This window comes from Ranitomeya imitator, chromosome 1 (assembly GCF_032444005.1).
Source record: "Ranitomeya imitator isolate aRanImi1 chromosome 1, aRanImi1.pri, whole genome shotgun sequence".
Taxonomy (NCBI): Eukaryota; Metazoa; Chordata; class Amphibia; order Anura; family Dendrobatidae; genus Ranitomeya; species Ranitomeya imitator.
Window position 1 is genome coordinate 97,304,523 of NC_091282.1, and position 25,015 is coordinate 97,329,537.

Here is a 25,015-nt window from a genome sequence, read left to right on the forward strand (position 1 = left end):
CTACCAAGGACCGCCTGACGTTGGCGGAACTCGGATACCCAGAAGGAGGCACCTAAGCCAAAGGCTCTGCCCGGAACCAGCTAACGGTACTGGAACCAGGATGGGGAGCAGAAGGTACAAGAGCAAAAGACACTGCCGAGAACCAGCTGACGGTGCTGGAACCAGGTGGTGGACCTGAAGGCCCACAGGAGAGGAGAGAACAGCTAGGCCGCGAGGCAGCCGCAGTTACCGAACCCCAACAGTCCTACAGGGGGAGCTGGGCCTACTGGCACTACAGAACCAGCCTTGACTACCAGTTCACGCAGCCCACATAGGAAGCTCCTAAACTGGAGGCACCCTGGAGTTGGCTAACCCGACCGCACCACGACGGGGCAAGCATAGGCGTCTCAGTGAACTTGACACAACCCGGAAACAGCTGACGGTGCTGAAACCAGGCTTGGCACGAGGGAGTACCTGTGACAAGAACACTGCCGAGAACCAGCTGGCGGTGCTGGAACCCAGATGCGTTGCCCCAGTGTGCAAGAGCCAATGGCACGACCGAGGACCAGCTGACGGTGCTGGAACCCGGTTACTAAGCTGTAGGTGCCCGCGCTTAAAAGCACTACCAAGGACCGCCTGACGTTGGCGGAACTCGGATACCCAGGAGGAGGCACCTAAGCCAAAGGCTCGGCCCGGAACCAGCTGACGGTGCTGGAACCAGGAGGTGGACCCGAAGGCCCACAGGAGAGGAGAGCTAGGCCGCGAGGCAGCCGCAGTTACCGAACCCCAACAGTCCTACAGGGGGAGCTGGGCCTACTGGCACTACAGAACCAGCCTTGACTACCAGTTCACGCAGCCCACATAGGAAGCTCCTAAACTGGAGGCACCCTGGAGTTGGCTAACCCGACCGCACCACGACGGGGCAAGCATAGGCGTCTCAGTGAACTTGACACAACCCGGAAACAGCTGACGGTGCTGAAACCAGGCTTGGCACGAGGGAGTACCTGTGACAAGAACACTGCCGAGAACCAGCTGGCGGTGCTGGAACCCAGATGCGTTGCCCCAGTGTGCAAGAGCCAATGGCACGACCGAGGACCAGCTGACGGTGCTGGAACCCGGTTACTAAGCTGTAGGTGCCCGCGCTTAAAAGCACTACCAAGGACCGCCTGACGTTGGCGGAACTCGGATACCCAGGAGGAGGCACCTAAGCCAAAGGCTCGGCCCGGAACCAGCTGATGGTGCTGGAACCAGGAGGTGGACCCCAAGGCCCACAGGAGAGGAGAGCTAGGCCGCGAGGCAGCCGCAGTTACCGAACCCCAACAGTCCTACAGGGGGAGCTGGGCCTACTGGCACTACAGAACCAGCCTTGACTACCAATTCATGCAGCCCACATAGGAAGCTCCTAAACTGGAGGCACCCTGGAGTTGGCTAACCCGACTGCAACACGACGGGGCAAGCATAGGCGTCTCAGCGAGTTTGACACAACCCGGAAACAGCTGACGGTGCTGAAACCAGGTTTGGCACGAGGGAGTACCTGTGGCAAAAACACTGCCGAGAACCAGCTGGCGGTGCTGGAACCCGGATGCTTTGCATATCAAACATTGTCTTCCTACAGCCCCAACTAGCGGTGTTGGAGCAAAGGGTAAGCAGGGGGAGCAGAGTGTAGGCCGAAGCCTGCACTGGAGTCAGCTTTGTGTCTGCGTTGCGTTTGCAGGACACTTTGCCGGCTACACAGTGGGGGAACAGCAGGCGGTGCTGAACCCCACTAACACATTGGCTGGTGTTTTTCTCTGTGCAGCTAGCACTTCCGGGCAAAAACTAGCGTTGTTACAGCCCAGGGTCAGCAGGAGGAGGAGAGGAGCAGAGTGTAGGCCGAAGCCTAGTTGAACCAATTTCAAAGGTAACCTTTAACCCCCCCTCAGGTGTTACAAAGTACAAGAGCCACACCTTGTGCAGCATTAATGCTGCACAAGAAAAGGTTGCTCTATTAATTTGTCTACTTGCACACGCTGAATGCAACACGTACACAATTTAGCCCATTCTACAGTCAAACTGTAGTTGAGGCGTAAACTTGTATTTTTAAGGAGACGCAGCATAGGTGTCCCAAATAACGCCTTTGTGCTTGGCGCAGCTTCCTGAGCGTTGTTATTTGCTGTACAGGAGTCTGCGCTCTTGTGTTATCCCTTGGCAATTCCCTGTTAGCGCTGCCCGTCTTATGACCTCATTTCATGTTGGCCGCTGCGGTTAACGATGGCCATAAATCCCAGACCCACACTGCCTTTTCATAAAGTCACACTGTGGTGCTGGGATTCGTGGCCTTGAGCAGTAAATATTTTCGACGCTCACACACGTCCTTACACCTGCTTCAGACTGGGCGGCCTCTGCTGATCCCTTTTCGCATGCCGCGGCCAGGAGGCCGCACAGTCTGAAGAAGGCGGAAGGAGATGAGTGACGACAGGCGAACATATGCACTGCTCGTGCCCATAAACCACACCCTCGCTGACAAAATAAATAAGACAACGAGGGGCGTTGTTTCACGCAGGGCGGATGCACAGGCGCAGCCAGCTAACCATGATGTCAAAAGACGGGAAGCGCTACCAAGGGGGGTGCTGCGTATAATTACAAAGGAAAGTCACACCTCAGGGACAGTGGAATGGTCTCAATGAGACACATTTTGTACGTGTTGAGTTCCACGTGGGCAAGGAGAAAAAGTCAGCCACCTTGTACAAATGCAGCAGTATTGCTGAACAAGGTGGCTGTTATACATAGAAACACCTGGGGGTGGGGGGCAGGATCCCTTCAATCTCAGTTCATGTGCCTGCATGGCGTTTGCAGGGCACGTTGCCGGCTACACAGCTGGGGAACAGCTGGCGGTGCTGAACCCCACTGACACATTGGCTGGTGTTTTTCTCTGTGCAGCTAGCACTTCCGGGCAAAAACTAGCGGTGTTAGAGCCCAGGGTCAGCAGGAGGAGGAGAGGAGCAGAGTGTAGGCCGAAGCCTAGTTGAACCAATTTCAAAGGTAACCTTTAACCCCCCCTCAGGTGTTGCAAGGTACAAGAGCCACACCTTGTGCAGCATTAATGCTGCACAAGTAAAAGGTTGCTCTATTTAGTTTGCTCCTTGCACACGCTGAATAAAACACGTAAACTATTTAGCCCATTATACTGTCAAACAGTAGTGGAGGCTTGACTTGTCTTTTTAAGGAGATGCAGCACAGGTGTCAAAATTTACACCTAGGTGCTGGGCGAAGATTCCTGAGCGTAGTTATTTGCTGTACAGGAGTCTGCGCTCTTGTTATCCCTTGGCCATGCGCTGTGAGCGATGCCTGTCTTCTCACCTCATTTCATGTTGGCCGGTGCGGTTAGCGATGGCCATGAAACCCAGACCCGCAGTGTCTTTTAATAAAGTCACACTGCAGAGCTGGGATTCGTGACCTTGCGCAGTAAATTTTGTCGCCTGTCCCTCATGTCCTTACACCTGCATCAGACTGGGCGGCCTCATCTGATCCCTTCTCGCATGCCGCGGCCATGAGGCCGCACTTTCTGAAGAAGGCGGAAGGAGATGAGTGAACACAGGCGAACATATGCACTGCTTGTGCCCATCAATCACACCCTCGCAGTCAAAATAAGCAAGACAACGAGGAGCGTGGTTTCAGGCAGGGCGGACGCACAGCCGCAGCCAGCCAACCAAAGATGTCAGGAGACGGGCAGCGCTAACAAGGGGGGTGCTGCGTGTCATTAAAAAGGAAAGTCACACCTCAGGGACATTGTAATGGTCTGTAATGAGACACATTTTTTCCTTGTTTAATTAAACGTGGGCAAGTAGACAAAGTCAGCCACCTTGTACAAATGCAGCAGTACTGCTGTACAAGGTGGCTGTTATACATAGAAACACCTTGGGGTGGGTGGCAGGGTCCCTTTAATTTCAGTTCATGTGCCTGCGTGGCATTTGCAGGTCACGTTGCCGGCTACACAGCAGGGGAACAGCTGGCGGTGCTGAACCCCACTATCACATTGGCGGGTGTTTTTCTCTGTGCAGCTAGCACTTCCAGGCTACAACTGGCGGTGTTAGAGCCCAGGGTCAGCAGGAGGAGAGGAGCAGAGTGTAGGCCGAAGCCTAGTTGAACCAATTTCAAAGGTAACCTTTAACCCCCCTCAGGTGTTGCAAGGTACAAGAGCCACACCTCGTGCAGCATTAATGCTGCACAAGTAAAAGGTTGCTCTATTAATTTTGCTCCTTGCACACGCTGAATAAAACACGTACAATATTTAGCCCATTCTACTGTAAAACAGTAGTGGAGGCGTGACTTGTCTTTTTAAAGAAAAGCAGCACAGGTGTCGAAAATAACACCTTGGTGCATGGGCGCAGCTTCCTGAGCGTTATTTGCTGTACAGGAGTCTGCGCTCTTGTTATCCCTTGGCCATGCGCTGTGAGCGCTTCCTGTCTTCTGACCTCATTTCATGTTGGCCGATGCGGTTAGCGGTGGACATGAATCCTAGACCCACAGTGTGTTTGGAAAAAATCACACTGCGTGGCTGGGATTCGTGCCCTTGTGCAGTTAATATGTTTGCCGCTCACACATGTCCTTACACCTACTTTAGACTGGGCGGCCTCATCTGATCCCTTATCGCATGCCGCGGCCATGAAGCCGCACAGTCTGAAGAAGGCGGAAGGAGATGAGTTAAGACAGGCGAACATATGCACTGCACATGCCCATCAATAACACCCTCGCTGCCAAAATATATGAGACAACGAGGGGCGTTGTGTTGGGCAGGGCGGACGCACAGGCACAGGCAGCCAACCAATGATGTCAGAAGACGGGCAGCTCTCCCAAGGGGGGTGGTGCGTGTCATTAGAAAGGAAAGTCACACCTCAGGGACAGTTAAATGGTCTCAATGAGACACATTTTGTACGTGTTGAGTTCCACGTGGGCAAGGAGAAAAAGTCAGCCACCTTGTACAAATGCAGCAGTACTGCTGTACAAGGTGGCTGTTATACATAGAAACACCTGGGGGTGGGGGGCAGGCTTCCTTCAGTTTCAGTTCATGTGCCTGCGTGGCGTTTGCAGGACACGTTGCCAGCTACACAGCAGGGGAACAGCTGGCGGTGCTGAACCCCACTAACACATTGGCTGGTGTTTTTCTCTGTGCAGCTAGCAATTCCGGGCAAAAACTAGCGTTGTTAGAGCCCAGGGTCAGCAGGAGGAGGAGAGGAGCAGAGTGTAGGCCGAAGCCAGCACTGGTGGCAGCTTTTGGTCAGTTGTGCCAGTGTGGCTTGTGCTGGACACGATGCAGGCTACACAGCAGGGGAACAGCTGGCGGTGCTGAACCCCACTAACACATTGGCTATTTTTTTTCTCTGTGCAGCTCGCATTTCCGGGCAAAAACTAGCGGTGTTTGAGCCAAGGGGCAGCAGGAGGAGGAGAGGAGCAGAGTGTAGGCCGAAGCCTGCACTGGTGGCAGCTTTTGGTCAGTTGTGCCAGCGTGGCTTGTGCTGGACACGATGCCGGCTACACAGCAGGGGAACAGCTGGCGGTGCTGAACCCCACTATCACATTGGCGGGTGTTTTTCTCTGTGCAGCTAGCACTTCCAGGCTACAACTGGCGGTGTTATAGCCCAGGGTCAGCAGGAGGAGGAGAGGAGCAGAGTGTAGGCCGAAGCCTAGTTGAACCAATTTCAAAGGTAACCTTTAACCCCCCCTCAGGTGTTGCAAGGTACAAGAGCCACACCTTGTGCATCATTAATGCTGCACAAGTAAAAGGTTGCTCTCTTAATTTTGCTCCTTGCACACGCTGAATAAAACACGTACACTATTTAGCCCATTCTACTGTAGAACAGTAGTGGAGGCGTGACTTGTCTTTTTAAAGAAAAGCAGCACAGGTGTCGAAAATAACACCTTGGTGCATGGGCGCAGCTTCCTGAGCGTTGTTATTTGCTGTACAGGAGTCTGCGCTCTTGTTATCCCTTGGCCATGCGCTGTGAGCGCTTCCTGTCTTCTGACCTCATTTCATGTCGGCCGTTGCGGTTAGCGATGGCCATGAATCCCAGACCCACAGTGTGTTTTCTAAAAATCACACTGCGTGGCTGGGATTCGTGGCCTTGTGCAGTAAATATGTTTGCCGCTCACACATGTCCTTACACCTGCTTCAGACTGGGCGGCCTCATCTGATCCCTTATCGCATGCCGCGGTCATGAGGCCACCCAGTCTGAAGAAGGCGGAAGGAGATGAGTGAACACAGGCAAACATATGCACTGCACATGCCCATCAATCACATCCTCGTTGTCCAAAAAAATAAGACACCGAGGGGCGTTGTTTCAAGCAGGGCAGACGCACAGGCGCAGCCAGCTAACCAATGATGTCAAAAGACGGGCAGCGCTAACAAGGGTGGTGCTGCGTATCATTAGAAAGGAAAGTCACACCTCAGGGACAGTGGAATGGTCTCAATGAGACACATTTAGTACGTGTTTAATTAAACGTGGGCAAGGAGAAAAAGTCTGCCACCTTGTACAAATGCAGCAGTACTGCTGTACTAGGTGGCTGTTATACATAGAAACACCTGGGGGGGTGGGGCCAGGTTCCCTTTAATTTCAGTTCATGTGCCTGCGTGGCGTTTGCAGGTCACGTTGCCGGCTACACAGCAGGGGAACAGCTGGCGGTGCTGAACCCCACTAACACATTGGCTGGTGTTTTTCTCTGTGCAGCTAGCACTTCCGGGCAAAAACTAGCGGTGTTTGAGCCCAGGGTCAGCAGGAGGAGGAGAGGAGCAGAGTCTAGGCCGAAGCCTGCACTGGTGGCAGCTTTTGTTCTGTTGTGCCAGCGTGGCTTGTGCTGGACACGTTGCCGACTACACAGCAGGGGAACAGCTGGCGGTGCTGAACCCCACTGACCCATCAGCTAGTGTTTTTTCTGTGTAGACAACACTTCCAGGTGGCAACTGACAGTGTTGAAACCCAGGGAATCAAAGAGGAGCAGAGTGTAGGCCGAAGCCTGCAGTGGAGCAAGTTGAAAGGGAACCTTTAACCCCCCCCAGGCATTTGTTGCTGAAAGAGCCATCTTGTACAGCAGTAATACTGCACATGGAAAATGGTGGCTCCGAAAATTATGCTCCTTGCAAACGCTGAAGTACACACTCATATAATGTGTCCCCTCACACCGTCAAACCATCCCGGAAGTGGGACTTTCCTTTGTAATGTGACACAGCACAGCCGTCATTCCAACCCCCTTGGTGCCGGGCGCCACCTCCTCAACGTTGTTTGGTTCTGTCACGGAGCCCGCGCTGTAATGTTATCCCTTGGCCATGCACAGTTAGCGGTGCCCGTCTTCTGACATCATGTAGGTGTCAGGCTGGCAGTGCCTGTGTGTCCAAGCTGCACGAGATCCAACCTTGCAGTGTAATCTAATGTAGTCCCACTGCGGGCCAGGGATCCATGGGCATGCGCAGTGCATATCATCGCCTCTCACTCACCTCCTTCCTGCTTCTTCAGACTGTGCGGCGTCACGGCCGTGGCATGCTATTAGGGATCAGCTGACGCCGCCTAGTCTGAAGAAGGGGAGTGAGAGGCTAGTATATGCACTGCGCATGGCCATGGATACCAGGCCCACTGTGGGATCACATTAGACGACACTGCGAGGTGTGATTTCGGGCAGCGTGGACGCACAGGCGCAGCCAGGATGACAACAGAGGACGGGCAGTGCAAACTGTGCATGGCCAAGGGATAACATAACAGCGCAGGGTCCATGACGGAATCAAACAACGCTAAGGAGGCAGCGCACGGTGCCAAGGGGGTAGCAATGACGGCTGTGCTGCGTCACATTACAAAGGAAAGTCCCACCTCCGGGACGGTTGGACGGTGTGAGGGGACACATTACATGAGTGTGTAGTTCAGCGTTTGCAAGGAGCATAATTTCAAGAGCGACCTTTCCCTTGTGCAGTATTAGTGCTGCACATGGTGGCTCTTTCAGTAACAAACGCCTAGGGGGGGGGGGGGGGACAGGTCCCCTTACATTTTAGTTGTGCCAGCGTGGTGGTCGCATGACACGTTGCCGGATACACAGCTGGGGATCAGCTGACGTTACTGAACCCCAATAACAGAGGAGCGACTGTTGACTGTGCACACAGCACTTCCAGGCACCAACTGGCGGTGTTGGAGCCCAGGGACAGCAGGAGGAGCAGAGGAACAGAGTGTAGGCCGAAGCCTGATTGGAGCAAGTTGAAAGGGAACCTTTAACTTCCCCCCCCCCCCAAGACGTTTGTAGCTGAAAGAGCCATCTTGTGCAGCACTAAGGATGCAAAACGAAAAGGTGGTTCTTTTAATTATGCTCCTTGCAAACACCGAAGTAAACACTAAAAATGTGTCCCCTTATACCGTTAAACCGTCCCGGAGGTGCGAATTTCCTTCGTAATGGGACACAGCACAGCTGTCATTCCTATTCCCTTGGTGCCGTGCGCTGCCTCCTCAGCGTTGTTTTAAGCTGTCACGGAGCCTGCGCTGTTCTGTTAGCGCTTGGCCATGCCCAATTAGCGCTACCTGTCTTCTGACATTATTTGGTGTCAGGCTGTCAGTGCCTGTGCGTCCACGCTGCTCCAGATCCCACCTTGCAGTCTCGTCCAACGTAATCCCACTACGGGCCTTGGAACCATGGGCATGCACAGTGCATATCCTCGACTCTCACTCCCCTCCTTCCCTCTTCTTCAGACTGTGCGGTGTCACGGCCGTGGCATGCTATTAGGGATCAGCTGACGGCGCACAGTCTAAAGAAGGCGGAGGGAAATGAGCGAGAGCCCGAGGGGAAGATATGCACTGCGCATGCCCATGGATCCCAGGCCCGCAGTGTGACTCAATCAGAAGACACTGCGAGGCGGGATCTCGGGCAGCGCGGCCGCACAGGCGCAGCCAGCCTGACACCAAATTATGTCAGAAGACAGGCAGCGCAAATAGGGCATGCCCAAGTGATAACAGAACAGCGCAGGCTCCGTGACAGCTTAAAACAACGCTGAGGAGGCAGCGCATGGCACCAAGGGGGTAGGAATGACGGCTGTGCTGCGTCACATTACGAAGGAAAGTCCCAGCTCCGGGACAGTATAACTGTATCAGTGAACACATTTTATAAGTGTTAAGTTCTGCGTGTGCAAGGAGCTAAAAAAAAAGAGCTACCTTTTCCTTGTGCAGCATTACTGCTGCACAAGATGGCTCTTTCAGTAACAAACGACGGAGGGGGGGGGGGGTTGACAGGTTCCCTTACATTTAGGTTGTTGTGCCAGCGTGGCGGTCGCAGGACACATTGCTGGCTACACAGCTGGGGATCAGCTGACATTACTGAAACCCAATAACACTGGGTCGTATGTTTTTACTGTGCAGCCTGCACTTCTGAGCCGCAACTGGCGGTGTTGGAGCCCAGGAATAGCAGTTCAGGTGGTAGAAAGATGAACACAGCAGGAGACCTGGATGACACCCAATTACTTAATCAGGCAGAGGAGTGGCAAATTCCTGCGAGATCCAGGCCTGGTTCATTTTCAGGAAAGTAAGCCGGTCAACGTTATCGGAGGATAGTCGCATGCGACGGTCTGTTAGTACACCACCTGCGGCACTAAAGACACGTTCCGATAAGACACTAGCCGCAGGGCAAGCCAGCACCTCCAATGCATACTGGCTTAGCTCTGGCCATGTATCCAGCTTAGAGACCCAAAACTTGAATGGGAAAGAGCCGTCTGGGAGTACAGTAAGAGGGCAAGCCATGTAGTCTGTCACCATCTGACTGAATCGTTGCCTCCTGCTGACTGGAGCCGCCGGTGATGGTGTAGACATTTGGGGCGGGCACACAAGTGTGCCAGAGTTGTGCCATACTGGGCTTGCCTTGGGCAGAGGCACTGCTTCTGCTCCCTCTTTGGGCAGAGCCTCCCCCACTGCCTCGACGCACTGAGCTGCTTTGTAAAGCACTAGCAGCACTCCTCTCAGTTGGACAGGAGAAGATGATGGAATTCACCAGTGTGTCGTGGTACTCCCGCAATTTACGCTCCCGGGTCAACGCAGGGATGAGGTTTTGGACGTTGTCCCGGTAGCGAGGATCGAGGAGGGTGAACACCCAATAATCAGGCATGTTGAGAATGTGGTCGATGCGGCGGTCGTTTCTCAGGCACTGCAGCATGAAATCCACCATGTGCTGCAGAGTGCCAACTGGCCCAGAAACGCTGTCCCCTGCTTGAGACATGATCTCTGCCCGCTCGTCATCACCCCACCCTCGCTGTACACACTGACCACTGGACAATTGTGTCGCTCCCTCCTCTGGACGGAGCTCTTCCTCCTCCATTGACTCCTCCTCATCCTCCTCACAAATTGGCCCCTGCGTACCCCTTTGTGAGGAACCACGTGGCGCTGACTCTCCAGAAGCTGATGGAAAAGGTGACTCCTCATCCTCCACCTCTTCCACAACATCATCCCTTAACCCTTGCAAAGTTTGCTGAAGCAGGCAGATAAGGGGGACAGTCATGCTGACTAGTGCATCATCTGCACTTGCCATCCGCGTGGAATAATCAAAAGGATGCAAAACCTGGCAGACGTCCTTCATAGTGGCCCACTCTGTGGTTGTGAAGTCTGATCGGCGCTGACTGCGACTTCTTTGCGCCTGATGCAGCTGGTACTCCATAACTGCTTGCTGCTGCTCACACAACCGCTCCAACATATGTAACGTGGAATTCCACCGGGTAGGTAGGTCACATATAATGCGGTGTTCCGGAAGGCGGAATCGGCGCTGCAGAGCAGCAATGCGGGATCTGGCCAAGCTGGAACGCCGCAAGTGAGCACACTCTAGGCGGACCTTGTGCAGCAGGGCATCAAGATCCGGATAGTCCCTCAGAAAACTCTGCACAACCAAATTGAGCACATGTGCCAGACATGGGATGTGAGTGAGGTTGCCAAGGGCCAAAGCTGCCACCAGATTTCGGCCATTGTCACACACTACCATGCCTGGCTGGAGATTCGCTGGCAGTAACCACATATCGCTCTCCTGCTTGATGGCATTCCAGAGCTCCTGCGCTGTGTGGCTTCGATGCCCCAATGAAACTAGTTTCAAGACGGCCTGCTGACGTTTGGCCACGGCTGTGCTCATGTCGGTCATAGGTAAACGTTCACGGGTCCATGTGGAGGTGGACTGTGACGGATCCTGCAGAGAGGAATCTGAGGAACTGGTGTAAGAGGAGGAGTCGATGCGTACAGACTGGATTCCTGCAATCCTTGAAATGGGCAGGACACGTCCTGCGCCACTCGCACGATCTGTACCTGGCTCAACATCATTAACCCAATGGGCAGTGAGGGAAACATATCGCCCCTGTCCATGCTGACTGGTCCACGCATCGGTGGTGAGGTGGACCTTGCTACTGACGGCGTTCAGTAGTGCATGTTTTATGTTTGCCTCAACATGCCTGTGCAGGGCAGGGACAGCCTGCCTGCTGAAGTAAAAGCGGCTGGGCACCTTGTACTGTGGGACTGCCAATGCCATCAAGTCCCGGAAGCTGTCAGTCTCCACCAGCCTGAACGAGAGCATTTCCAGGGACAACAGTTTGGCAATGCCTGCATTCAGAGCCTGTGCTCGGGGGTGGTTGGCCGAGAATGCCCGCCTTTTCTCCCATGCCTGTACTACCGATGGCTGTAGAGTAGACTGGGAGTGTGAGGATGACTGGGAAGGTGGTGCTGTGGGTGGAATTACACAAGGTCTCTGGACAACAGTGCCAGAGGTTCTTCCATGGCGATCCTGGGAGGAAGCCAAACCAGCTGTGCGTGAGCTGGAGGAAGAGGCAACACGAGCTGAAGAGGTGGTAGCTGCCGCTGGTGGTTGGCCTACATCTTCAGTCTGTTTCTGTAACTCCACCGCGTGCCTGGTCCGCACATGTTTCCACATATTTGTGGTATTGAGGTTGCTGACATTTTTCCCTCTTTTTACTTTCTGATGACACAGCTTGCATTTGACAAAACAAATGTCATCTGCAACTGTGTCAAAAAAGGACCAGGCACTGCAAGTCTTGGGAGCGCCCTTTTTGGCTTTGGAAAGAGACAGGCTCCTAACGGGTGCCAAAGTGGAGGCTACAGGCTCCGCAGTCTTCCCCCTCCCTCTCCCTCTTTGGCCCGTAAGGGGAAGCTCTTCCTCAGAGCTGCTCCCACCACCTTCCTGTTCCTCACGCCACGATGGGTCAAGGACCTCATCATCTCCACTACCCTCTGCCACCAACTGCTCCTCCTGGGTAGTCTCGGCAGCACAGTACGCATCAGAAAGCGGCACCTGAGTTTCATCATCAGATGCGTACTGCGCTGTGGTCACCGGAGGCACTGGCCCACCTGCCTCTTCAGAGTCAGAGAGAAAAAGCTGTTGGGCATCACTGCACACTGCCTCTTCTTCCATTTCTCCAATGCTGCTTGGCTGGCCCCCTGTTTCCAAGCCAAGAGATTCAGAGAACAGAAGTAGAGACGGCTCCTGTCCTGGGCTCTCTGACTGCCTGGCCAATTTGGCAGGTGGTAAAGAGACAGATGGCTGCTCTCCAGTGCTCTGTGCCTGAGAGGATGTGGCACTAACTGAAGTCAATGCCGAGGCGTTAGCTGCCATCCACCCGACAACGGCTTCAATTTGGTCTTCACGCAGCAGCGGTGCACGGCGCTCTCCGACAAACCTGCGCATGAAGGACTGTTCCCTGCTGAAACTGAGTGACGACGAGTCCCCGGCGCCCGCAGCAGGCACAGAATCACCACGTCCTCTCCCTGCTCCTCTCCCTGCTCCGCGCCCACGCCCACGTGCCTTACTCCCTGCCCTCTTCATCTTGGTTGACAGATAAAGATAAGCAGAAAAGTACTAAGGCCTTAGTGTGCTTATTCCTGAAATGCTCCTCCTAACAGGTGTAAGAAACACTAATGTTGTAAAGTGTGGACTAAACTTTATTATTTTTCAAATGTGGCCTACACAAGTGTTAAGTTGTGTTTGGTGAACTTTACTTTTTTTTTTGTGCAGATCGGGCTACAGAGCTAGTTTAAATCACACGGAGACCGTGCAGACAGCCGTAAACGGCGCTGCAAGGCAAAAAAACCCTCCTCTAGGTTATCCTATGTAGTGTTTTTCCACTATTTAGCTGGAGACGGGTGGAAAGACACTAATAGGAATTTTTTTTTAAAAATTTTAAACAGGCTGCACTATTTGAAAAAAAGGAAAATTTTTCTCAAGGTATGAGCCAGTAACGAACCCTGAGCTGAATCCAACCGGCTATGGCTGCACACAGACTACAGGGCGAGCTGGGCTCACACGGAGACCGTGCAGACAGCCGTAAACGGCGCTGCAAGGCCCAAAAACCCCCCTCTAGGTTATCCTATGTAGTGTTTTTCCACAATTTAGCTGGAGACGGGTGGAAAAACACTAATAGGGAATTTTTTTTAAAATTTTTAAACAGGCTGCACTATTTGAAAGAAAGGAAAATTTTTCTCAAGGTATGAGCCAGTAACGAACCCTGAGCTGAATCCAACCGGCTATGGCTGCACACAGACTACAGGGCGAGCTGGGCTCACACGGAGACCGTGCAGACAGCCGTAAACGGTGCTGCAAGGCCCAAAAACCCCCCTCTAGGTTATCCTATGTAGTGTTTTTCCACAATTTAGCTGGAGACGGGTGGAAAAACACTAATAGGAAATTTGAGAAAAAATGTGCAGCAGGCTGCACTATGAGCAAAAAAGGACAACTGTGTGAGGCAGTGTGAACCCCCCCTGAGCTGAATACAACCGGGTATATGGCTGCACACAGACTACAGAGTGAGCTGCACACACACACACACACACACACACACACACACAGAGACCTTGCAGAACGCTGTTAAAACAGCGCTGCAAGGCAAGAGCAAGGTGAACAGTGAAGAACACACAGCGTTTTGCTAAATTAAGGTACCTTCACACATAACGATATTGTTAACGATATCGTTGCTATTTGTGACGTAGCAACGATATCGTTAATGAAATCGTTATGTGTGACAGCGACCAACGATCAGGCCCCTGCTGGGAGATCGTTGGTCGCTGAATAAAGTCCAGAACTTTATTTCGTCGCTGGACTCCTGCTGACATCGCTGGATCGGCGTGTGTGACACCGATCCAGCGATGTCTTCACTGGTAACCAGGGTAAACATCGGGTAACTAAGCGCAGGGCCGCGCTTAGTAACCCGATGTTTACCCTGGTTACCATGCTAAAAGTAAAAAAAAACAAACACTAGATACTTACCTAACGCTGTCTGTCCCTGGCGCTGTGCTCTGCTCTCCTCCTGTACTGGCTGTGAGCCGGAAAGCAGAGCGGTGACGTCACCGCTCTGCTTTCTGGCTCCCAGCCAGTACAGGAGGAGAGCAGAGAAGCAGAGCGCAGCGCTGGAGGACAGACGGCTGTAGGTAAGTATGTAGTGTTTGTTTTTTTTACTTTTAGGATGGTAACCAGGGTAAACATCGGGTTACTAAGCGCGGCCCTGCGCTTAGTTACCCGATGTTTACCCTGGTTACCGGCATCGTTGGTCGCTGGAGAGCGGTCTGTGTGACAGCTCTCCAGCGACCAAACAGCGACGCTGCAGCGATCCGAATCGTTGTCGGTATCGCTGCAGCGTCGCTTAATGTGAAGGGGCCTTTAGCCTTTGGAAAGGAAAATAAAGCAATTGGCTAGCTCAACTGGCCCTCAGTTAGAACACAGCGTCCTGTCCCTAACTGAAATCACAGCAGAGTGAGCACAAAATGGCGGCAGCGTTTTTTATAGTGCAGAGTGACATCATTTCAGCAGCCAATCACAGCCTTGCCAGTACTTACATGCCCACCATGCTAAACAGGATGTGCCCACACTTCCAATCATTCCTCATTGGCTGCTGCGTTCAGTTTGAATTCTGGGAACTTCCGATTCCGGTATCCGATACGCGGGAAGTATCGGAATTCGGTATCGGAATTCCGATACCGCAAATATCGGCCGATACCCGATACTTGCAGTATCGGAATGCTCAACACTAATTATAACTTTGTAGTGCTGTATGTATTAATAAAGATATGTTGTAGTTCATTCTCAGTGATCCCTGTGTTTTACATGCCTCATTTCTCTTCACTTTGCTTGTTGACACAGTTTTTTTGGCATGTAACAGGTGATCCTTTCGATTTTTTTTTTTTTTTTTTTTTTTTTTTTTTTTTTTTTTTGGTGGTGCCCTCCTTCTTGTTTGTAACAGCTGGATGGAGCACGCAGAACACAGACAGCTGAGGGGCTGGAAACCACAGGTGGAATGCTAGAAACTGCAGTCAAGCAGGAAACGTCCAGAAGATTGCAAGCAGGTGGGATGCTGGAAATTGCAGACAGTTGGGAGACGTCAAGGATACCACAGTCAAGCAGGCAGGATGCTGGAATCCGTTGGCAAGTGGGAAACGTCCAGGAGACTGCAGACAGGTAGGTGGGAGACATCCAGGAAATCAAAGGCATGCAGGCAGGATGCTGGAAACCACTGAAAGGCAGGAGACGTTCAGGAAAACACAGGCAAGCAGGTGGGATGGTGGAAACCACTGGGAGACCACAGGCAAGCAGGCATGATGCGGGAATCCACTGGCAAGTGGGAGACTTTAAGGAAGCCATAGGCACACACGTAGCAAAGGCAAATTTAAAAATGTTCATAAAGTCCTGAAAGCCGCATAGAGACGGGAGACATCCTGGAAGCCAAAAGTGGACACGTAGAAGGTTACTGAAAGCCGCGTACAGACTGTTGAAGTCCTGGAGACCACTGACAGATAATGTTCACAGAGAAACTAAAAGTCAAACCAGAAAGACTTAATTCCAAGACACAGGTGTGTGTCTTGGGATGCCTTATATTGGCCTTGGAAGTTCAATACATATGAGCATGCAAAGCCCGACGTGAAGCACTAGAAAGTCTAGCGGACCAGGGTGAGGGAAGAAAAGCGCGGATCCGGGACAGGTGCTTAACATCAGAGTTTACTAAGTAGATAAGGCTGGCCTAATCCCTGCACACTTGCATGTTAATAATGGATCAGTGGGTATCTACATAGGCCTTGGGTGCCGATCTTGTGAGTGGATGTGCGGACGCATTCATATACATGTAGAATTCTGGCTTCACATACTTTATTACGTATTTTTATGGAATTTAAGCTAGGACTGAATCGGAGTTTGATCTTTCCTGGTACTTACCGCCCCCGGCTCATTCTGTCGTTTTCATCTCCTTGTTTTATCGGAGCCATTCCTAGAAGGAGAAGTCTCTGCTTGGTAAAGTGTGTGTCAAGTGAAGCGGGAAGGAATTAGAAAAGCGTTAATCTGCTTGGAATTTCATAACCTCCATTACCACGCCGAGAATGGAGACAATTTATCTTATTTAATTCGTATTCGAGTGTCCAGAGAATAAAAAAAAGATAAGTTAATGAGTCTGGGGTTTTATTAAAGCCAGTAGCCTGCCATATAGCGGAGAGGTCGCCACATCTTTATTTTAGCAAGCGGTAATGAAAGACTACTCTGCACACAATCATTTTTACTATTGTGCATGTAAATTATTCATGTCATTACCTTCTTCTACATTTAGTATTGTCACAAAGTATAGCCTGTGTTTGCCATACTGGGCACTAAAGATAGGAAAAAAGGCACCATTATAGAAATGTATGGCATATAAAATTATCATTCTCCTCTGCCAAGTAAAATAGGCACTCCTCTTCACTGTCCCAGGTATAGCAGGTCATTCCCAAATTTTTGGAGCTGTCCCGAGAGATCACGGGTATGTCATCTAGTTGAACACAATGGTGGAGCAGGGAGCCAACCGGTCCCTGCTCCACCATTCCATCCATGTAGAGACTGAAAGACCTTCAGGTGATGTGGCATGCTCCAGTCACGTTACCGGGCAGCAGAGAGCAGCTAAGTTGCTGAGGAGCAGTCATGCAGGCAAGTGAGAAGCTTGCATGAGGTCTACTGCGAGGAATATGAGGGAATCTTATGGTGTTGTGGCTGTGGGACATCATACTGTGTTGGGGGGCTGTAGGGATATTAAGCTGTGCGGGAGATGTGGAGGCATCACAGTTAGTAATGGTCACTGTGAGGGGGCTCTGATGATTATCATACAGTATGTGGTGTGCATTGTGGGGGGTCCGCGAAAGCCGTTATCAACTGTACATCTTATTGCGCTGCAGTATATGTCCCTTTTTTAGAACTTTCAAATTTGGGAGGTATAACATTAGGCAAGAATTAAATATACAGAAATGTACTAAATTATATTTAACACACCAAGGTATGTGTGTGCAAATGCAGATCTCAGGACTACATAAGGGTTCATTTATGGCCGTGTCACATCCCAGTACAATATAATGGAATTGGAGGAGGGTAGGAAAATTGCAGGCTGTAGATCAGGGCATAGCTATAGAGAGGGTGCAAGTGTGACAGGGAAATGGGCCATAGTATAGGAGGAGGTCCTTAGGCCACCCTGCTACAAAAGAAGACTGGTGTTATAAATGGCATATGGTACCGTTTTTGCATTGTGGCCCAGGGGCTTCAAGTTTCGCACTGTGTATATAGGATGTGCTGAACTGTAAAAGTTATGGGGGTCGGTCACATGGTTGTAGGAATACAGAAGAAATGGAAGAAGGACAGTGCCTTGTGTAATACATTCCCAGGCTTATGAGGAAGGGGCCCCAAGGCCGGGAGTTGCGCATGTAACCCAATTACTTAGTTGTCGTGGTAAATTGTCCTGGTGGCAATAGTGCTTAGTGGAACCACCAGAGGAGGAGGTAAGTAGAGGTAGAAACATCTCTCCGATGCTCTCGCCTCTTGATTCAGAGAGCAAGATGCTGTGTTTGAAGCATGAGAAGTTATTTTCTTTATAAAAGCTTTTACAATTGTGTTAGGTGACTGAAAAACTTGCCAGCCCTTAATAGGAGTGCTAATATTGCAGTACTAACATGGGGTTAAAATCAGCGTTTTCTCCTATGGCAGCACTTGCAGGCGGGTTTCATCTGTATCACACAGCGAGCACCTACTGTATGGAGCGGGCTCAGGTCCTGAGCTTGCTATATACATGTTCTGTGCACATGTGATGTAAACGGATGTCACTAAGGATGTAAACGGATGTAGCTAAGGTGTTAATCGGCATGAGGCGCAATATAGAAAAAGAAATAGCCCCAATGTGCAGTAATCTCTGTGCATCTGACCAGTTTTCATACTCTGAACACTCCATCTACAATTTTTCATATTTTTCTGAGCTCCACTCCAGAAGGTGCTAGTGCTTCTGATCAGTGGCTCATAGCAATACCGGCCAGTAGTTGGCCAATTATGCCCACAGCACCAGGTTGCAATATCTCAAGGTACATTTCACATCAGACCCTACTTTCCCTGATGGAAAAATAAGGGTTAAATGACATTAAAAATACATTACGCAAATGAATGCAACCTTGACCTTTTTTGAGATACCGTACTTAACCATTTCCGTTAAACTGCCTTTACCAAACGCAGATGAGATGTGATTCTGCCATTAATCAGGTTGACAAACTACTCGATTCATTTAGACTCATAAGCAGTGGCCTTTCTAATGCCAATTTATGGCACAGTTGCTCTTTGTTGGAAAGGTTATGCAATCGAGAACATAGTCTGAACTTTCCTCGTACCTTGCACTGCGAGGAGTCTACTCCAGCGCTGCTTCGTATTAACCAGAGAGTCAATTTTATTGTCTGACATTTTGCTGCTCTCGAGTCTCCTGCCAAAGTCGTGTAACTGATCAATTATTTCCTCTGTCGCGGTGGTGAAGAAAAATGTGGATTGTGGACTTTGCACAGCTGTGTCTCCGTTCATTGTCCTCTGCTTTGTGACAGATGGAGATCCAATTCTAAAATATCTCCAATATAATTCTCTTCCTGTGGCTCTAGTATTACCCTGATGGAGACACGGCCAGTACAGTTGGTGCGAAAAGATTTGCATGTCCCATTCCATCAGCCACTGGTGGTCTTTGGTTGCTGCATTGGAGCCGCAGGATTATTCCCTCCTGACGTTCGCGGCTATTCTTTTGATTAGATGGCTTTGTGTGATCTGCGTAGGCCAGCTAATCAAAAGAAGAGCCGCGGATGCTGCCATGTAAGAGACAGTACGGTACTTCCTCTCCTGTGTGGCAACCACAGACCACTGTCGTGGCCAATGGAGTGGGACGTGCAAATCGATTATCACCACCTCTAATGGTCATATTTATTGGGGGTTTTTTACTTTATTTTTTTCCCTCCTGCCTATCAAGAGCTATAACTTTTTTCCCATCCATTTAGTCATTTGAGGGCTGGATTTTGCAGGACCGGATGTAGTTTTCATGTTCCCATATCATATAAAGAAAAATCATGATAGAGGCTAATTTATGTATAAAAAAAAAATGTAAAGAGAACCTGTCATCAGGATCATCCATGGTAAGCTAAAGGTATGGGCAGAATGACACTGTGGTACTGATTTAATACATAGCTTTAGTGTAAAAATCTGTAGCCTGGTTTTTGTTAAATCATCATGATTAATGTGAGTTTCCTCGGTGCTTCATGGTGGGATTGTGGGTAAGATACGACTGTCCAGGCAGAGAACCAATGGTAAATGAGCTGATGCTTGCAGCATCAGTGAGCAGTGGTGACTTCATCGAGTTTACTACCGGTCACTGAGGCTGCGTTCCCAGCCAACAAATGAAATGTGGTGACCTCAGCACCGTGAGAAAAAGCATCACAGTGCAGAGGCGAGTTCGCCGCAGTTCAAATTCACCGTGGTGAAATTCTCCCAGTGAACCGTCCTCTGCACCGTGAGACTTTTTCTCACTGTGCTGAGGTGACCACATTTAATTGGCCCGGCTGGGAACGCAGCCTCAATGACCTGCAGTAAGCTCAATCACGTCAGCTGCGCTCACAGCAGCTCATTCATCAGTGGTTCTCAGCCTGAACGGTTGCATCTTGGCACCGTCAAGGTTAAAAACTATTAATCTCCAGACATGGATTACGGCGTGGGACAGAACGACAGACAAAAGAGGGATATGGTTGTTTTTTATTTTTGTTTTATTACAGGAGACGAGCGCTTCAGTGAAATGGATGTTAGGTGAGTATAACTGTGTATGTTATTTTTAAATAAAAATGGAAAAGTCTGTTTTGTTCTATTTAAAATAAGACTTTATTCTTGCTGTGTCTTTATTTACAATATAATTATAGGATTAGTAATGGATAGGTGCCTCTCCATTACTAAGCCATGGCCTTGATATCATCAAACAATACAAAGGTGACATCAACCCCACAAATATGAACCCCACTCGTCACCGCTACAGCGCAAGTAAGAAGAGCCAAGCAAATTATTTTTCCTTTTTAGAAATTACTGCAACTGGTTTGTTTCCCCTCTAAAGAATTTTCTGGCCATTTCTTTATTTCACCTCCATCTTGCAGAAAACCTGATAAAAGTCACTTCATGGTAGTCTTATGGTGTATGCACATAGTGCAGAGCGGTCCAGGGAGCAGGTTTGGAGCATACATGGTGACACCTGCAATTTAGATCCTTTTTTACCTTCTTGCATGATGTGGGTGGGGGCCATCAACACCAATCAATTCTACACCATTCCCACATAGGATAGTTTTTTTTTCCACTGCCTTGAATTGAGCAACGGGCCGGAGCAGTCTGTGACTGCACTGAGCCAACAGAGATGAGCAATGGGTACAACGAGCAGGAGCAGTCTAATCACACTGAGCCAGCAGAGATGAGCAATGGGTACAACGAGCAGGAGCAGTCTAATCGCACTGAGCCAGCAGAGATGAGCAACGGGTATAACGAGCATGAGCAGTCTGTAACCACACTGAGCCAGCAGAGATGAGCAACGGGTACAACGGGCAGGAGCAGTCTAATCACACTGAGCCAGCAGAGATGAGCAACGGATATAATGAGCATGAGAAGTCTGTAACCACACTGAGCCAGCAGAGATGAGCAACGGGTACAACGGGCAGGAGCAGTCTAATCACACTGAGCCAGCAGAGATGAGCAACGGATATAATGAGCATGAGAAGTCTGTAACCACACTGAGCCAGCAGAGATGAGCAACGGGTACAACGAGCAGGAGCAGTCTAATCGCACTGAGCCAGCAGAGATGAGCAACGGGTATAACGAGCATGAGCAGTCTGTAACCACACTGAGCCAGCAGAGATGAGCAACGGGTACAACGAGCAGGAGCAGTCTAATCACACTGAGCCAGCAGAGATGAGCAATGGGTACAACGAGCAGGAGCAGTCTAATCACACTGAGCCAGCAGAGATGAGCAAAGGGTACAACGGGCATGAGCAGTCTGTAACCACACTGAGCCAGCAGAGATGAGCAATGGGTACAACGAGCAGGAGCAGTCTGTAACCACACTGAGCCAGCAGAGATGGGCACTATGTACAATGGGCAGAAGCAGTCTGTGAGTACACTGAGCCAGCAGAGATAGGCACCATGTACAATGGGAAGGAGCAGTCTGCAACCACACTGAGCCAGCAGAGATGGGCACCGGGTACAATGGGCAGGAGCAGTCTGTAACCACACTGAGCCAGCGGAGATGGGCACCATGTACAATGGGCAGAAGCAGTCTGTGACCATAATGAGCCAGCAGAGATAGGCGCTGTGTACAATGGGCAGGTGACCACACTGAGCCAGCAGAAAGAGGCACCAGGTACAACGGGCAGGAGCAGTCTGACAACACTGATCCAGCAGAGATCGGCATTGGATGCAACGGGAAGGAGTAGTCTGTGACCACACTGAGCCAGTTGAGATGAGCACCTGGTACAACGGGTAGGAGCAGTCTGACCACACTGAGCCAGCAGAGATGGGCACCAGGAACAATGGGCAGGAGCAGTCTGTGACCACACTAAGCCAGCAGAGATGGGCACCAGGAACAATGGGCAGGAGCAGTCTGTGGCCACACTGAGCCAGCAGAGATGGGCACCAGGAACAATGGGCAGGAGCAGTCTGTGACCACACTGAGCCAGCAGAGATGGGCATCGGGTACAAAGGGCAGGAGTAGTCTGTGACCACACTGAGCCAGCAGAGATGGGCATCTGGTATAACGGGCAGGTAGTTTACCTGCCTATTTGTTCTTGGTCACATTGTAAATCCCCTTTAAGCTCTCATTAATAGTGGCTGCAGGTATCCAGACTTCTATTACATAATCATGTATCAAGTTAAAATGTGAAATCCCTTCCAATCTGGGCTCCGCAGGCGGTCCAAAGCAGTACTAGAAAGCTGTAGCTTCAATAGTCCAAATTGTCCGTATGGGTGGAACAGAGCTGGGGTGTGGTAAATAGCCCTTCATAAGTGATGCGTTACTGATATTATTCTGTTATTTTCAGGGCATTGCTTTGTATCCACAGCTTAGTGCAGGGATTGATTTATTCCCTATGTGTGATTTAGACTGCAGTCTGAGAGCATACAAGTAAATAACAGGCAGGTAATGGGAGCTTTTAGAGGTTCCTTCATACATCGGGGAATTATCTCCAGCATAAACATATTTTTAACTATACTAAAAAATTCATTAGAATCCCATCTGCAGAAGTCTGGAGCATTGAGATCTTTGTACAGTTCTTTTGTTTGTTCTTGAAGATTGATGTTGCTCGAGCTTTCACGTCTGAAATCGGAGAAATCCTCATGTTATTTCTGTCTAAAGTTCCCTCTTTTCTTTTCTATTGTAGCTTGGATCAGAGGAAAAAGGAAAGACCCTCCGACAAATGAGGTGAGGTTCCAAATAAATATTATATAATAAAAATGAGGGTTCCCCTACCTCCTGCGCCATCTGGTGAGGTCGCCACAACAGCGCTTTGGAGAGGAAAATGGACATGAGTGGAGAGCCAGCTGCCGCCTCTGCCACCGCAGGTTAGGGAATACCCATTCTGGAGTTGGCATTTAGCACTATGACAATTATGGAATACTAGATGGTGGCCCGATTCTAACGCATCGAGTATTCTAGTATATGCATGTCCACGTAGTATATTGCCCAGACACGTAGTATATTGCCCAGCCACGTAGTATATTGCCCAGCCACGTAGTGTATTGCCCAGCCACATAGTATATTGCCCAGCGACGTAGTATATTGCCCAGCGACGTAGTATATTGCCCAGCCACGTAGTATATTGCCCAGCGACGTAGTATATTGCCCAGCCATGTAGTATATTGCCCTGTGATGTAGTATATTGCCCAGTAACGTAGTATACAGCACAGAGCCACGTAGTATATTGCCCAGTGACGTAGTATACAGCACAGAGCCACGTAGTATATTGCACAGCGACGTAGTATATTGCCCAGCCACGTAGTATATTGCCCAGTAACGTAGTATACAGCACAGAGCCACGTAGTATATTGCCCAGTAACGTAGTATACAGCACAGAGCCACGTAGTATATTGCACAGCGACGTAGTATATTGGCCAGTGACGTAGTATATTGTCCAGCTACGTATGTCACAGGTTAAAAAATAAACATACTCACCTAACGATCCAAGGGCCCCTTGTAGTTTAACATGCTCACCATTCTTGTCGCTGCTCCTCAGCGTCCCGTCTCATAGCCTCCTGGGATCCAACGGCCCTGTGCCGATGGGCGCACGGCTGCCGCCATCTTGTGTTCCCAGGATGCATTGCGAAATTACCCTGATGACTTAGCTGTCTCGCGAGACCGCTAGGTCTTCTGGGTAATTTCGCAAAGCATCGCTGGGAAAGGAAGATGGCGGCAGGCGCGAGCGCCTCAGCGGACAACGGAGGGTGAGTATAGCAGGTTTTTTGTTTTTTTAACATTACTTTTTTTACTATTGATGCCGCATAGGCAGCATCAATAGTAAAAGGTTGGGGACACACAGGGTTTATAGCGGCGGTAACGGAGTATGTTACCCGCAGCATAACGCAGTCCGTTACCGCTGGCATTAACCCTGTGTTAACGGTGACCTGAGGGGAGTATGGAGCGGGCGCCGGGGGCAGTGACTGCGGGGAGTATGGAGCGGAGCGCCGGGGACACTGCGGGGAGTATGGAGCGGAGCGCCGGGGACACTGCGGGGAGTATGGAGCGGAGCACCGGGGACACTGCGGGGAGTATGGAGCGGAGCGCCGGGGACACTGCGGGGAGTATATAGCGGAGCGCCGGGGACACTGCGGGGAGTATATAGCGGAGCGCAGGGGACACTGCGGGGAGTATGGAGCGGGCGCCGGGGACACTGTGGGGAGCTGGGAGTATGGAGTGGGCGCCGGCCACTGACTGCGGGGAGTAAGGAGCGGCCATTTTCTTCTGGACTGTGCCCGTCGCTGATAGGTCGCCGCAAAACAGCCACGACCAATCAGCGACTTGGATTTCCATGATAGACAGAGGCCACGACCAATGAATATCCGTGACAGACAGACAGACAGAAGGACAGACGGAAGTACCCCTTAGACAATTATATAGTAGATGTGGCTATGCCTCGACTGTGTATGGTGAGAATATCTTGCACACTGCCTCCATGGGTACCATAGTGTCCTTCATAAACAATGTTTTTGAACTTTGGGAGAAGACCCATGCAAACATGGCGAGAATATACCAACTCCGTGCAGATGATTTCCTTGGTCGGACTTGATCCTGGACCCCAGCGTTACAATGTATCCGCCTTTCTTTACAACTTTTATACCTGTGATGGCCAAACCTTTTATTTCTCTTTCCCATCTATCTCCTCCTCTCTTCTCGTATCCTCATGATGGCAATATCCGCTTCATCGTTTGCCGGGAGGTAAATATATAAGGGAGGGACGAAAGCTCTTCTGATACGTTTTTACTGGTCAAAAGAAAATATGTAACTGGAAATATTGTACTTATGCAATATGGAAAATGGAAAGGAAACTCTACATTCTCTTACTGAGGTTCTTCCTATAATTTATAGCCAGAAATTGAAGATAACCCCCCAAAAAATGCCATGGTTGCACGAATCCATATCAGAGACGCTCGTGCCAGGTGACTGCTCCATTAATGTGGAAAGTAAACTGCAATATTCCCACATATAAAATGTATAGGGAAATGCAGGAAGGCAACACTGTCTGTG

The 25,015-nt window shown here is 50.4% G+C and overlaps 1 protein-coding gene across 1 annotated transcript in view; it reads left to right on the top strand.

The window, feature by feature from the left end:
- NDUFAF2 (NADH:ubiquinone oxidoreductase complex assembly factor 2) overlaps nucleotides 1–25,015 on the top strand; it is a 158,787-nt gene that overhangs the window by 93,323 nt on the left and 40,449 nt on the right. Inside the window, exon 3 of the mRNA XM_069749090.1 lies at nucleotides 22,656–22,696. Coding sequence (XP_069605191.1) covers nucleotides 22,656–22,696 — 41 coding nt within the window. The remainder of the gene's footprint in view (nucleotides 1–22,655; nucleotides 22,697–25,015) is intronic.